At 36.6% G+C, this 14,397-nt stretch overlaps 1 protein-coding gene across 3 annotated transcripts in view; it reads right to left on the bottom strand.

Annotated features, from left to right (window-relative positions):
• Positions 1 to 14,397, bottom strand: part of MCCC2 (methylcrotonyl-CoA carboxylase subunit 2) — a 37,252-nt gene that overhangs the window by 17,238 nt on the left and 5,617 nt on the right. For all 3 annotated transcript variants that reach the window (XR_008428725.1, XM_053932580.1, XM_053932579.1), the window contains exons 3-7: positions 13,090 to 13,174; positions 12,724 to 12,825; positions 11,999 to 12,126; positions 9,587 to 9,699; positions 4,562 to 4,675 (exon numbers count right to left, since the gene is read on the bottom strand). Coding sequence is in view for 2 of the 3 variants with exons in the window: in XM_053932580.1 (XP_053788555.1) it covers positions 4,562 to 4,675; positions 9,587 to 9,699; positions 11,999 to 12,126; positions 12,724 to 12,825; positions 13,090 to 13,174 (542 nt within the window). In the remaining variant the exon portion in view is untranslated. The remainder of the gene's footprint in view (positions 1 to 4,561; positions 4,676 to 9,586; positions 9,700 to 11,998; positions 12,127 to 12,723; positions 12,826 to 13,089; positions 13,175 to 14,397) is intronic.

Below are 14,397 nucleotides of genomic sequence, written 5' to 3'. Positions count from 1 at the left end.
TCTCACACACAGTTCCAAACTGTCAAGTTTGCAAATTTAAGTATAGCTATTTCTTCAACAGTGGATTCTTGCTTTGAAATTTGAATTACCCATGGAATATGAAGGTCTGGCATACTAAGTAATGGAAAGTTTTTATCAGAGACATAATTAACTTGAGTCTTCATTAAACAGTAAACAGAAAATACTTTTAAGAGAAGTGAGGAAGATTTCTTCACTGGAAGGGTTATGCAGCATTGGAACAGGCTATCCAGGGTAGTGGCTGAGTCACCATCCCTGGAGGTATTTGGCATTTAAGGGTTTAATGTACAGTTTAGTGGTGCATTTGGCAGTGTTAGGTTAATGGCCAGACTCAATGACCTTTAGGGTGTATTAGAAGATAAGTGATTCTACCATTTGATTATATGATTTCTTTCTATGATTCTATGAAATAATTACATACATCTGTCATTATGCAACCAGTTATAACAAAATATTGACTATTGCAGAACTTGGCACAAAGCTGAATAGTGCAATCATTTCCATTAGCACGGAAATCCAGAGACTAATTTTAAAATATTTTACAAAAAAAACTTTTTTATTTTTCCACAGAGGTGAAGTTTTCCTTCTCCAAATCACAATATTGGAGCTGTGGACTCTGTCTGTGTCACCATGTGAGATTGCAAAGTTTAACTCCTCTGCTCAAAGCAGGGTCAACCAGAGAAGGTTACTAATGACCTTGTAATGATGATAAGTTTTGAAGAGCTCAAGAATGGAGACTCCATAAACCCTCTGGACAACTCGGTTTGGCATGACCATCCTTGCAGCAAATGTTTTCTTACAACTAAACAGAACTTCCTGTACTTCAGTTTGTGCCTGGCAGCCTCTTGACTTATCACATGGTACCAATGAGAAGCTTGGTTCTGCTCTCTTTACTCCCCCTTGCAAGGTATGGATAGATTTGCCCTAAGATTCACCAGATTTAAAAGTCTCATCTCTCTCACACCCTCTTCATTTTACAGATGCTCCACTCCATCATCTTCATAGATTTTTGCTGGCTCACTCAGGCTCATTCTGGAGCGCCTAGAGCTGCACCCTGCAGCCCAAATGTGTCTTATTATGTCAGAGTAGGTGAGAACTAGTATTTGCTCCTTTCCAGATAGAGCAGTGGAGCAGAGCATTTACAAACTGTAGTTTTAAGTAACAGTTAAAATTACTTAGAGTTAGTGGTTGAAGTTACCTTAAAGTTCTTTAAATTCTAACAGACTGCAAGTAAGAGTCTCAAAAATATATGTGGGTATTTTCTAAGAAACACCTGTTCAAGCTACTTCAGCTAGAAATTATTAAAAGCTACAAACATAAACTTTAGCTGTGATATGCATTTTCCACAGCAGATGAGGCCAATATGCAGGAAACTCCCCAGTACATAAATACACATGAATGTGAAAAACTTATATACTTTTTTTAGTGCACTTTTTTTCACCTCTGAGCACAGAAAGTAGCAAATTTTACCTCAGGAAGGAAGAATCAGAAGTTTCTGGAACAAGAGCCTATAGGTCTACATGACAGCCTGAACTACCAAGCAGTACTGCCAAAGATGAGGATATAGATATTCCGCTTGAAAAAATGCAGAAGAATGGCCCTGAATATTACTGCTACTGTGACATTTTTCTCTTCTATTGAGATCTGTCTGTTTACAAAGCCATTAGTCCTCACCGTCCCAAAAAAAGGAGGCTAAGGAAACTTCCATTTTAGATGGTAGACTATTCTTACAATTCATATTTTTTTTTATCATACACATCTCAAGACTAACTATAAGTAACAACGGGGATATTTCTTTTTTCACTTCCTCAGGATGTTTTGTTTTAGGCAGGTAAGCAATAGAATCCAATCCAATTTTCTTCATATAAGAAAGACATTTTGGGGAACAGAGCTTACTCACTAACAGCTGCAAAATCTGCTACAGCATGGAATGGGAGTTTCTATGGGAGTCTAAAGTAGTTTTGATGCTTAGAAGAAGGCAAGTAGAATATTTTCAGTGAGAATATGAAAAGCACTACAGAACAGAAAGACTGACAGGTGGAGATAATAAAGTTTGACATATACGCACAAAGATAAGGATCATTACATCTGCTGGTTGCTAAGAAACAAATTAAATTGGAGGATAGTTGTGAAATCTTCCTCTGAAAATGGGGAAAGATTTTAAAACTTTTTAACTTCACAACACCCTTGCAGTCACTGACTTGCCTAGTCAAGTCCTCCCCTTGAGGCCTGACTCAGGCCATCCTTTTCCAGATACCTATCCTGGCAAAAGTCTCATGAGCTACAACTCAGCGGCATACACGTATGATCTAAATTGCCCTGTGATGTTAAATGATTACCATTCCCAGAGAACAAGCATCTGGTTTTCTTTTTTTCATCTTCTAAGCCAGTTTTCTGCATCATACTGAGAATTAGATGTCTTACTGAAAACGTTTTGAAAAGGTTTATACTTGAACAGCTCAGGTGTTCCTGCAACCAAGGCAGTTATTCTTAGTTACAGTAACAAACCTACTAACACTGAGATGTACAAAGTTCATGTCTTTCATCACACTGGTTTTCTTATCTCAAAGGAAATATGTACAAATCACATGTTACTCACTCAACTAATATTCTCAAATAGTATCTTCCTTCATGTTTGTGCCACTTTTCAGCAAGAAACTCCAAATACCTAAATTACAGTGATATATTTATAGAGAATTACATAATTTTGAGGATGATTTGTCTATATTTACCTATAAACAAGTAGAAAAGCACTAATACAAGATAAAAAGGAACAGAAACCTAGGTAGGACATTTGAAATAATTACTGTCAAAAGTCTAACAGCAAAATCCTAATGAGCAGTAAATAAATTACCATTGCATTGCACAGTTGCTATTCATTACTTCATCTGCTTTTCCTAATTACTTTGTTCTTCTTATCAACTTGGAAAGCCTCCACTAAAATAATAAATTACTTCAAACTAATGGGGAACAAAGTATCTTTGTACTTTCAGGTGCGTGTCCCATACCCCTGCTTTCCATATGCCAGTTAAATTCTGAATTTATTTAAAATGTATAAATATAAGACTTTTTTTTTTCTTCCTTTTTTCTCTTTTTTTTTTTTTTTTTTTTTTTGAACTGCACAATAATTTAAAAGCCATCTATACACTGAACTTTGGAAGAGGTATAAAATGTCAAATCTACTTTTATCAACAAGATGAAGCAATGGGGAAAAATCCACTCTAGAGGAAAAGAATGCAGTACAAAACTATGCTGTGGACATGAGAGCAAAGCTACACAGATAAATACTAAATCACTTTAAAGGATGAGTCCTTCATACTCTTAATGAGAGTAATGCAATCATGCCTTAGGAACTAGTCAACAAATAAATCTATCAGTGTCTGTTTTCCCACAGTTTAATGGGATACACCACATTTTCCTAGTATTTTAAGTGTTGAAGGAAGTGACTTCTAAGAGACTTTGTCTCCTCTGTTACTAGAGGAATGAATGGAGCAGTATCTTCATTAACAATGCGGTTACAAAGCAATTTCTCCACTTCGGCATGCCTCTAGTTGGAAGGACTCTTGAAAGACATTAGATATACATTTGGCTTTGTCGCAGGAAGCATACCTTAAAGTTCCCAAAAGACTCTAACCAAAACAGAGCCATCGTGCTACCTCAGACCAGTTTGTACAATAAACTTGAAACATATTTGAATATTTCAAAAAAGGAAATGTATCCAGCCATGTTTCATCAAGACTTGAATAGTTGTGATGAATGATGCTCCCTTAGTTCTAGCACTAACATTTCTTACTAAAAATACATTTTTTTCTCATAAAGCTTGTGTTAAGTAGAATAATCTTTGTCAGCAAAAATCTGACATTATAGTAATATTATTTGTATAGAACGGAGCCTAGAGTAGAAGATACAGTTATGTCTAAAATAGTAAGCCACAATTCAAGCATTCCTTGTGTTTTGCAGAGGGAGGCAGGCAGGAAGGCAGGCAGGAAGGCAGGCAGGAAGGCAGGCAGGAAGGCAGGCAGGAAGGCAGGCAGGAAGGCAGGCAGGAGAGAGAGAGAGAGAGAGAGAGAGAGAGGGAGAGAACTAGGACAAACTCCACTGTAAGCATGCCTCCTTTGTCAGTAAACTGACATAAAATACAGCAGACCAGTCCTGCTTCACAAGTCCTTTTATCTTTGATCTTGACTTTGAGGTTCAATAACATGGTTTTGACTTTTTCAAATTCTGTGTCAAAGCTAGAGAGTACATAATTGAATGTAGAAATAATTTTTACTATTTAAAATGTGCATAGCAATCTAAAAACACTACTATAAAAACAACTGGACACAGTCTGATTTATATTTATACACCTCTAATGAGGAGAATATATTTGATTTAGGATAGAAACATTCAGATATACTTAAAAATACAATCTAATCTACAGAGCATATAGAAATATCTCACCAAGAAATGTCTCAATTGTTTAAGTGTACAATTATTGCAGCATGATTTGGGGGGAGGGGGAGGGGAGAGGCCATGTCACTAGAAACTTTCATATCCTTACCAGTGGTGGCCCTCCCAGGAATATTGTTCCCTGTTTGCCAACAATAATACTTTCATCAGCCATTGCAGGTACATATGCTCCTCCTGCTGTACAGGATCCCATGACTACTGCTATCTATCAGGAAAACAAAAAGCACAAGTTAATGAACTGTCCAACCCTTAAAAACAGCAAAAGCACAAGGTATTGTGTATTTTAATACACGTCATTGGACAGCACTGCAAGATTATTTTTGTCTAACAGAGCAAACTTTTTACGTTTTAGCATTTCTTTAAAAAACAAGGAATCTTCCATTTTCAACAGTCTTTTGAACTATGAGCTTCAGACTACCCTGCTGGAAAACTCATATATGAAGCACCATGAGCTAGGTATGTGATATGTTTGAAGAGACACACATTCTACCATGGAATTTGGTTTTACTCATGAACAGTAAAGGTTAAAACTTACAGGTTTCTCCTGGTATTTACACTTAAGTCAGGGCTTCAGTTACTGCTTATTGGCATAATTGCACCAATGTTAACATCCTCTGAAGGGAATTTCGCCCATCTTCGAGTATGCTGCTTCAGGTCTTCAATGGATCAACTAATTCATTTTGCACTTTTGAGATGTGTTGAGCATCTCATTATAGCTTTCAACATGAATAATTTCTGCTTCATCCTTTTGCCTAATTTTGCCTAATGAACACCTACCCGGTGAACATTTTCTACCAGTAATACCTTGGTATTTTTTACAAAACTGACTTGACCCCAGATATGACAAATACTGTAACTGTAGACAATCATGGAAGTGAAATTTCTCAATTTCTCCTTTACAGGAGCATCTTCAAAGACCCTTTCAAGACACTTGTAGAGCAAAAGAAAAGGAATAAGCATATGAAAAAGGCAAACACTTTCTTTCACAACCACACATGTACACACACATCACCACTTAAAAAAACCCGGAAAACAACATTATTTTATGTTAAGTTTGTTTCAAGATATTTCTAAGGTGATATCAATTAGTGTTCTCTGTTACACAATAATTTACAAGAAAACAGTACATAGAAAAATAAAACTTCTAAATCACATGTAGCAGGACTACATGAACTATGTCAATCTGCTATCATCAAATCAAACAGCCTTTTCAGCAAACATTTTTCAGGACCTTAAACTATATTCAGAGTCACATGAATAATCTGCAGTACTTCTCTTGTGCATTTAATAAATAACTCCTGGCAAATTCAAAAATAACATAAGTCTCTAGAAATGGGAGAAACTTGGTGTAAATAAGTTTATTTCATTTTTCCCCTCTAGGATTTGTGTGTTTTTTCTATTCTTAATTTCACCATGCTCACACTAAGAAAATGTGCCTGCATTTAAACTTTAACTCGGTCGTTAATTTTTCCAACATAAAATCTGGGTTATGTATCTACTGGAAAAAATAAAATCTACTTGTCAAATGCCCAAATAATGTCCTACCTCCTGACTTAATTTTCTAAATTGCTGCAAAGAAACCCTTGATATGTTCAATAAAAGTCAACAGTCCTGAATGCACATTCACTATTTCATATCCACTGATCCTTCCCACATTGTATCCATGCAGCATCTAAGTGTGAGGGAGCTCAGGAAGCAGCTAATGAGGAGGTAATCACAGCTTTCTGATTCACACCCATATAGACAACAATGTAATTTAAGCTGTAGTGGGTGAATAATAAATTAGCCACAGGTAAAAGTGGAGGGGGAAATCAAAAGCACTATCAGCAACTAGAAAATAAAAGAGGGGGAAAAAAAAGCACTTTAAGGGCCAAATTGAGAAGAACTGATGAACAGAACTTCAAGCAGGCCACAGCATAGAACATCAGGTAGCAAAATAACAATATCCAGACTCCCATCTCAGAAGAATTAACCAGAGTGGACATCAGAGAAAGCATAATTTCCTAATCCCATTTTCTAAAGAAACATATTCTCAGACAGTGAGATGGTTCTAGCTACTATAATATGTTAGCACAGGATCAACAATAGATTTACAAATGTTAACAGTGCCTCTTTGAAATAAAACAAAGCAGATACATCTCCCAAACAAAATGCACTCTTATCACATACTTTAAATAAAGGAAGTGCTTCGGTAAAACACTTTTATCAGTTTTCCATAAATATTTGAAGAAAGATAAACATTCATCAGTGTCATACTTGGAAAATTTATCTTTCATCAGTGTCATAAGAAACAGAAATGTATTTTATTAAAAGACAAATCTTCCTTATATTTAGTTCTTATTGTATATGAATACAATTACTCCTAATACAACACCATATGGTTATTCAGAGAAGAACAAATTCAACTTTTTTATGCAACTTTACAAGTATGTAAAATACATTTCAAGATATGCTGGAAACAAGAGCACGACTACGTGCTGTAGGGTCAAGCATTTCTAGAAAGGTCCTGCCCAACATCAGTAATTTCAGCCTTGGAAGCTGGGTATACACATCTATCTTTGACACAATATCTAAAAATCATTACTCCCAAAGCAGACCATGACTGAAGTCTCTACAAAAAATAAGGATTTCCAAATTTTTCAGAAAAAGATAATTCAGCAAAACATCACTCCTTTGCCATTTGCTCTTCCACAAAAACACTAGAACCAATCCAGATCTACCAGGGAGTCTTATATGATTACAAACTGTATTTTTCTCCTAAGTATTTTGTTTTAACTAAACACTGCTTTTCTCTGAAGACCTACCTAATCATTACAATTGGTCCCTTTCTACTGTTGGAAAGAACTGCAGAAGGTAAAGTATGTCATACTTCCTAAAGAGCTTTAGTTCATTGTTGGAATCTTCAGCCTTGGATTTTTATAGAGGCAATAGATTGCCAGATTCTTTGGAAGAGTAAAAGATGGTTGAAGATTTGAACTCTTATTTGCTTCCAAAATGTACCAAAAAGGTATCACAGTAACACAGGTAGTTTCCTCAAAAATCCTGTAGAGCCAGTATCTGTCATGTAAGGAGTCAGACTGAATACTGTATCCTTGACTGGTGCATCTGCTTCACCCTCGAAGTGTTGGCTTCTACTCCCTCCTTTCCCCAGAAAAAAAAAAAACCTGCCCAAGGCCCCAGTGAAGTCTCTTGTGTGAGTGGTTGGAATCATGTCCCCCTGAGCCTCAGGGCAGCAGAATCAGTAACAATGGTCTCTCAAGGGTTTTATTCCTTCTGAAAAAGAACACTGGGTAATGGTATTATGGTGGGATTTGTGTCATAGCACTACCATGGACTCTGGTTGTGTGATAGCCCAGCCTCAGACAACATGGGGTGAAATAACTGCTGTGATATATAACTTGGGAGAACCTCAGGGCACATCACAGGCACCACAAATTAAACTATATACCAGCCCTTTGCTAGGATAATGACCAGCTTTTCCAGGGTTTCAAAGTGTGGTAGAGAACTTCTTTTTCTTGAAAATAAATATTGTCATCACAAGTTCCACAGTATGTATGACCTGTTTCTCACTCAGAACAGATTTTGCTATTCTCATTGTATAGAAAACAGAAGTTAAATAAATTTTTAATGTTCTGCATTCCTCAGCTCTTACTGTAATTAGCTGTACATAATTACAGCTAATGTCAGGATTGTACAGATCACAGGTCTAAAAGAGAACCTGGATTTATGATCATAACTTTTTCTTGCTCTGACTTGCAGATGCCCATAAAGAATGTAGGTTTCATACAACATCTTTATTTCTTCTATTAATTTACTATTTTGTTGGAAGGTTGTATATACTTTCCCCTGGTAAAACGAAAAAAATCTGCAGTTAAAATGAATTTTGTTGTACCTCAGTGCTAAATAAGGAAGCTGTCTGCTCTCCCTTGTGATCAAAGAAAAAAAAGACTAGTTCTGAGAACTGGTGCTCAGAACTGGTAGTTCTAAGAAGTTCCATACAGTTTGCCTTTTTTGACTTGTTTTAAAGACTCTTGGTGCAGTCTGTCTCATTCATGCTAGAAAAGATGCAGTAAGATTGGGAAAAGAAGACCATCTAGGACCATCAAAGGTGTGGAACACTGCAGGAACAGAAGCAGCTAAGTTAGCTTGAATTTTTTGGTCTGCAAAAGGGAGTATAAGGCAGGTATAAGAGAGGGCTACAAAACCATACAAAGATGAGAGGTGACTGAGTAGACAACTCTGTAGGAATTACCAGTTGTTTGCTTTTCTGTAGTGTTCCTTTATTTGCAGTAGGTTACCTTCTAAGATCATGGATTTTTCCAGCCTCCCTGGCAGCTTCTTATAGGTCCCTGCTAACAATTCCTTTCAAGTCTTTATTGTTACCTGTCTTTCTCAGCTCCATTGGGACTGTACATCCTACCCTTCACTGTCACTGCAAGCATAGCTGCCCATCAGCAATCCTCAAATATTTTACATTCTTCATGAATAATAGATTCAGCAAAACACGTGGTTTTGCTTCCCTAGCACACCACATACATCAAAAAACCAATCCCTATGTATTACTGAGTGAACCATGACACAAAACCACTTCTAAATCCAGGAACTGTGACTAACAGTAATTCTATGCATCATTAATGCATTAGAAAATAACCTTATTATTAGGGCCACTTCAGCATAAAGCACATCATGGTATAAAATGGATTTATAAATATACACATACCCCTGTTAGTGGAAAATATGTCTCATTTATCAGCCATCCTCAAGGGGGTCCTCACCTTTGCAGTGCTGATGCAGAACTGTTCCAAGAGATTTTCTAGTGCCTTCTCAAATGGCCCTACATACCATGTTCCCAAGTCCATTTCTCTCCTACTCCCAGACAGGAGCATGTAGGTCAAATCATTAACACTAAGAAAGTAGACAGTTTCTTCAAAACTATAATGAATTCCTGTGGACAGTTACTGTGTATCCAGTGCTTCCAAGCCCCAGACTGGGCCATCAGGTTAGCACAACACAATGCCATCAGAAACAAAACATGGGCACAAGCTTTGAAAAGAGGTAATGGCAGCAGGCATAAAAACTATTTAGTACATTTAATTATTAGATAAAAGCAAATTACCTGTGGAATTCCTTGTGAGGACATGACTGCTTGATTATAGAAAATACGGCCAAAATGATCTCGATCTGGAAACACTTCAGCTTGCCGAGGTAAATTTGCTCCTCCTGAATCAACTAGAATGAATCAAATTATATTAGCATGTTTTGAACAGTGTTACATACTTGTTGTTGGTAAAGCATTGGTTACCTAAAATATACAGCAATTACTATCACTAATACGGTATATATTTCCATGCATGTACGTATAATAGCACATTCTTTTTGGAAAAATAAAGAAGAAAAACAGCAAACACCCCTCTCCAAAACATCCATCCCAATAATTTTCATGGAAAATAAACTCAGATGTGCTTAAAGATGCAACCATACCTCCCTAAACAAACTTTTAATCTCATCTTGCTGCAAAATATTTAAACTAAGAATACTTTTAATGTACAATTTTAACTCAACTATTCTACTGCAATTCTGTCACAAGCTCCAGAAAAAGGCAGAGCTAATCACCACCAAGTTCAAAAGGTGCTGCCTCTGTTCTTTCATAGCTTGATTAAACTTCACAACAAAAACATTAAACTATCTTTAGGATGATTCATTTATTATGTGCCCTTGCCTCAGGATACACCCTCCTGCTCACAGGTCTTCAATGGCAGCTACCTCGCTGCTCCCAATTAATGAAAATACAACCTGTCATGAGAGGTATCCAAACAAGGACAGAAGACTATGAGAAAATACGCAGGGAGATAAAGCATCTCTGAGAACTCTGGCTCTTGGTAATTAATTTTTATGTACAACCACCAGTCTGTATGCACACTCTCATCTTACATGACTGCAGCCAAAACAAAATGTCCACACCAGTGACTGACTCAGTGACAAATAGCACCAAGTGTCCACATAAGAATTAGCACCTAAGCAGCTGTTATCACTGCTGGAAAAGGCAGTTCAAACATGAGAATTACATGGTCAGCACAGTGCTGACTGACTACAAAGTGCTCCCTCTTACTCCACTGCTCAAATCAAGTGTAACAAGTCCAGGTACACAAACTGCAAGGGTAAAGTAACTCACCAGGTATGAATGACATTGTTCATTCAAGGACTATACCTCTCAAAGATGGAATAAAACCCCTAAACTTTTCATTCAAAGGCATAGCTGTGTCCCACAGGTCCTCATTCCATAAGATCTTAAAACAGTAGAATCACCCAAAGTTGCTCACTGATACCCACTAAAAAAGACTTCTCTGAACAGACAGAATTTGCTGATAACTCAGATGAAAAGAATTGTAACCGCTGTTTTGCAAACAGCAAAGCTAAGTTTCTGTTTTTTTAACAACTAAGATAAAATTTAGTCCTCCCCTTCCCTCCAGGACTCTTTCTATGGCAATCCCCCAAAATGTACACCCACATTGTCCCTGTATCCACCTCACCAACAGTTTCAAATTCACACTTCTCCTAGTCCTTCTATTGGTCTTATTCACATGTTTGACTTATCAGCACGGCAAGAAACTTCAAACACTTGGGCTGGCCAGGACCTGCATTTATGTTGACTATTTAACTAGTACAGGCACCCAGACTGGCAAACAGCTGATATTTAAGTTGCTAAACTAAGCTGAACAGACAAGGAATAATCTGCCCTATTTTTTTAAATGGAATAGAAGGTACTTCTTCTCTGATGCTGACATACACAAAAACCACAGGAATACACACTTCTTACAACTCTCTGTCAAAGCTGACTGAAACTGGCTAATAGGTTCGAAAGTCATTAGACTGGGAATTCAGGCTGAAAGGAAGACATTGACAGAAATCTCTTGTATTTGTATAAAACCAAGATAAGAAAACACTACCAGTAATACATTACAGGTATCTGTCACTCTGCTCATCTTTTATAATAAAAGCATATGTAAGTAAAACTTACATGAAGGTTTGGCTAAATACTGATCTAATAGGCTAAAGTCAAAATGTACATAAAATAGAATTAAATTTCTGCTTCAAAAAATCCTAAAAATCCCAAATCCTAAAAATTTATTGATCCAAATTATTTTTGACAATTTTGTCACTCTTACTATTTTTATTTCCTCAGTATGCTTTATCATACAGACACATCCTCCACCAGAACGTACTTTTTTTTTTTTTTTAAACTGTAATTTGAATTGACTGGATGATTCTACAGGAAATATTGCTTATCCATAACAGAAAAAAGTGATACAGTGTTAACAGTTGCATCTGTATTTTATGAACCCAACCCTACAGCAGGAGTGTACACACCCTCCAGTTAAGATGTGCCATCCCTATGTACAGATAATACAGTACTGATGAAAGTATATTTGAATAGGTATGCCTTAAATACACTCCTGCTTAGTCAGCTCTGCAGAAAAATCAGCTGCCCTTAACACTGGACTGTGGCTATTTCTGCAATGGGACTTACCCAAATAAAGGCAAGGGAGATGATTTTGCATTGCAATTTCTTGAGCACGTAAATGTTTCTTAACAGTGATGGGATAATAAGTACCACCTTTGACAGTTGCATCATTAGCAACAATCAAGCATTCTGTCCTAAAAAGAAAAAAGTTTATGAGAGAGAAAAGTGTTTCTAATGAGTAAATATGTACGTCAGTTAAGAACTGCAGCACATCAAGGATTCTTGAAGCCCTGATGCTCTAAGAGAGCTCTTCTCACCTGCGTTCACTGAAGGGCACATTGTAGCAGCAGCCTCAGCACTATAATGTCCTGTTCCATTATTTTAGGGAGTAAAATAATCCTGCATAGCACCATAACTAACTTCAAGAACAGTCCTGGAGGTACTTTGAGTAAGCAAAAGTAACTTTTAGGCGAAAATATCACCCTATTTTTTAAAAATAGCTTTCCAGATGCACTAATCTCTTTCCTTCATTGGACACCTGAAACTCCATGTATGTTTTGTTTAGTTAGTGGGATACACTAACTAAAAATGCCCAACAAACAAAAAACAAAACAAAAAACTTCACTTCCTTTTAGCTATGACCAAACAAATTGAGATACTGACTTTGTTGATTTTTTGAGTGTCTGAAACAAAACACTAAAAATGCTAAGAGCCTAATACTGGAAACTGAATAAAATTATACCTTCTTCCTTTTCATATCATAAGTAATGTAGATGACTGGAATCTCTCACCCAGATACTCGTCCAATGCCTGTGATAATACCTCCTGCAGGTACCTCTTCATTACCATACAACTGGTAACCAGCAAACTGGGAGAACTCCAAAAATGGAGATCTGAATAATGACAAATGAAACAAAACAGTAAAAAATTACTAGTTCTATCTGCCATTGAATCTCACTAAAAAGGTTAAATTTTAAAAGACTTTTTTTTTTTAAGGAGATCAGTATTTCAAAGAACGCTTCTGTAAAATTTCAATCATGTTATTTAGTGTTTATCATGTTAGTGTTTATGAAGGCTAAAGAGAAAAGAAGGCTGTTGCAATCTTTACCTGCAAGAGACAACCTGAAATGTTTAAGAAAAAAAAAAGAAGTACCTACCCAGGATCAATAAGCTTGTCAATTCTCTCTCTGGATAACAGCTTTCCTCTTGATGTATGAAGCTTACGAGCTTTTTCTCCACCTCCTGTGATACAACAGTAAATTGTCACATTGTCTATGGACGCAGATAAGATAAATCATCAGTTATATTAAAATTTTGAATGGAGATGCTGACAAGTCCCCAGTTTTTGAAGTATGAACCTTAATAATAAAGTTAATAAATAATAGTTTCCACTTCAAACAGATTTAAGGTATTGATAAACAGGCTTGTTTTTTAGAACCTATTTTATTTCCCACTTCATTTTTTACAGTTAAGTCTTAAGGTAAAGATTTTAATAAACATAGTTGTCTGAAACTTTCCCCCACTGCTTGGCAATAAACATAAGGGCAGAAAACACAAATATGTAGAAAGCACATCAGTAGAGCTACAGGAAATACTAATCCCTAGAACTCATTCATAATAGCTATGCTGAATGTGATCTTGAGTGACCCAGCACCATCTGGATTAATTTCCTTAGACCATGCCTAAACTGTAAGCGGAATTCAGACATACAGCATTTAATACCAAGTTTATATTTGTTTCATTTCAACCCTTCACTAGAGGTTATCCTAAATCTTTTGCTCTCTAGAGCTTTGTGTCATTCAATACTTCAATATTTGTTGACACACCTCAGCCTCTTTATAATAACACCTTATACAAACATTGTCTCTCTGTGTATACAGATCACTGATCCGCCTCATCACTCTAAAACTGTCTCCCTGTCCAAAATAAAGAAGGTGTGTTTTGCTAACATTTGTCCTGAGACTCCAGGATTTCTCTGTCAGCTAGGTATCACTGAAACAGAGCTTCTCAGCCTCCCTTGAAGTCCTTTCTTCTACCTCCTTCAGTGATCACTACACACATAATTTCCTACCTGTCAGGCATGCCAGAAAACCCACAATTTATTTTCAGTTTAGCCAGTTCATTAGGCCTATATATCCAGCTTAAGCCTAAATCTTGTAAATTCTTTCTGTACAAGTTTATTAAAAAACAGCCTCTCATATCCACCCTCAGAGATACTACTCTCATCCATGTTCTCAACATCTCACATCATAACTACACTATCTCTGACCTCTGAAGTCTTTCATTTACACTGTGTGATGCTGCAAAAATAATTTCCATCCTGAGACTTTTGTCATCTCTGTGCATCACAAATGCTTGTGATCCACAAATCCCAGGCCCTGTAGCCATCCTATTGAACATTCCTCTTCCAACATCAAGACACTCTACCCTGCACTAACCTCCATTCTGAGAAGCAGTGTCCTTAA

The sequence above is a fragment of the Vidua chalybeata genome, chromosome Z (assembly GCF_026979565.1).
Source record: "Vidua chalybeata isolate OUT-0048 chromosome Z, bVidCha1 merged haplotype, whole genome shotgun sequence".
NCBI lineage: Eukaryota > Metazoa > Chordata > Aves > Passeriformes > Viduidae > Vidua > Vidua chalybeata.
The sequence above is the reverse complement of the archived record's forward strand: the minus strand, read 5'-3'. Positions and strand labels throughout refer to the sequence as shown.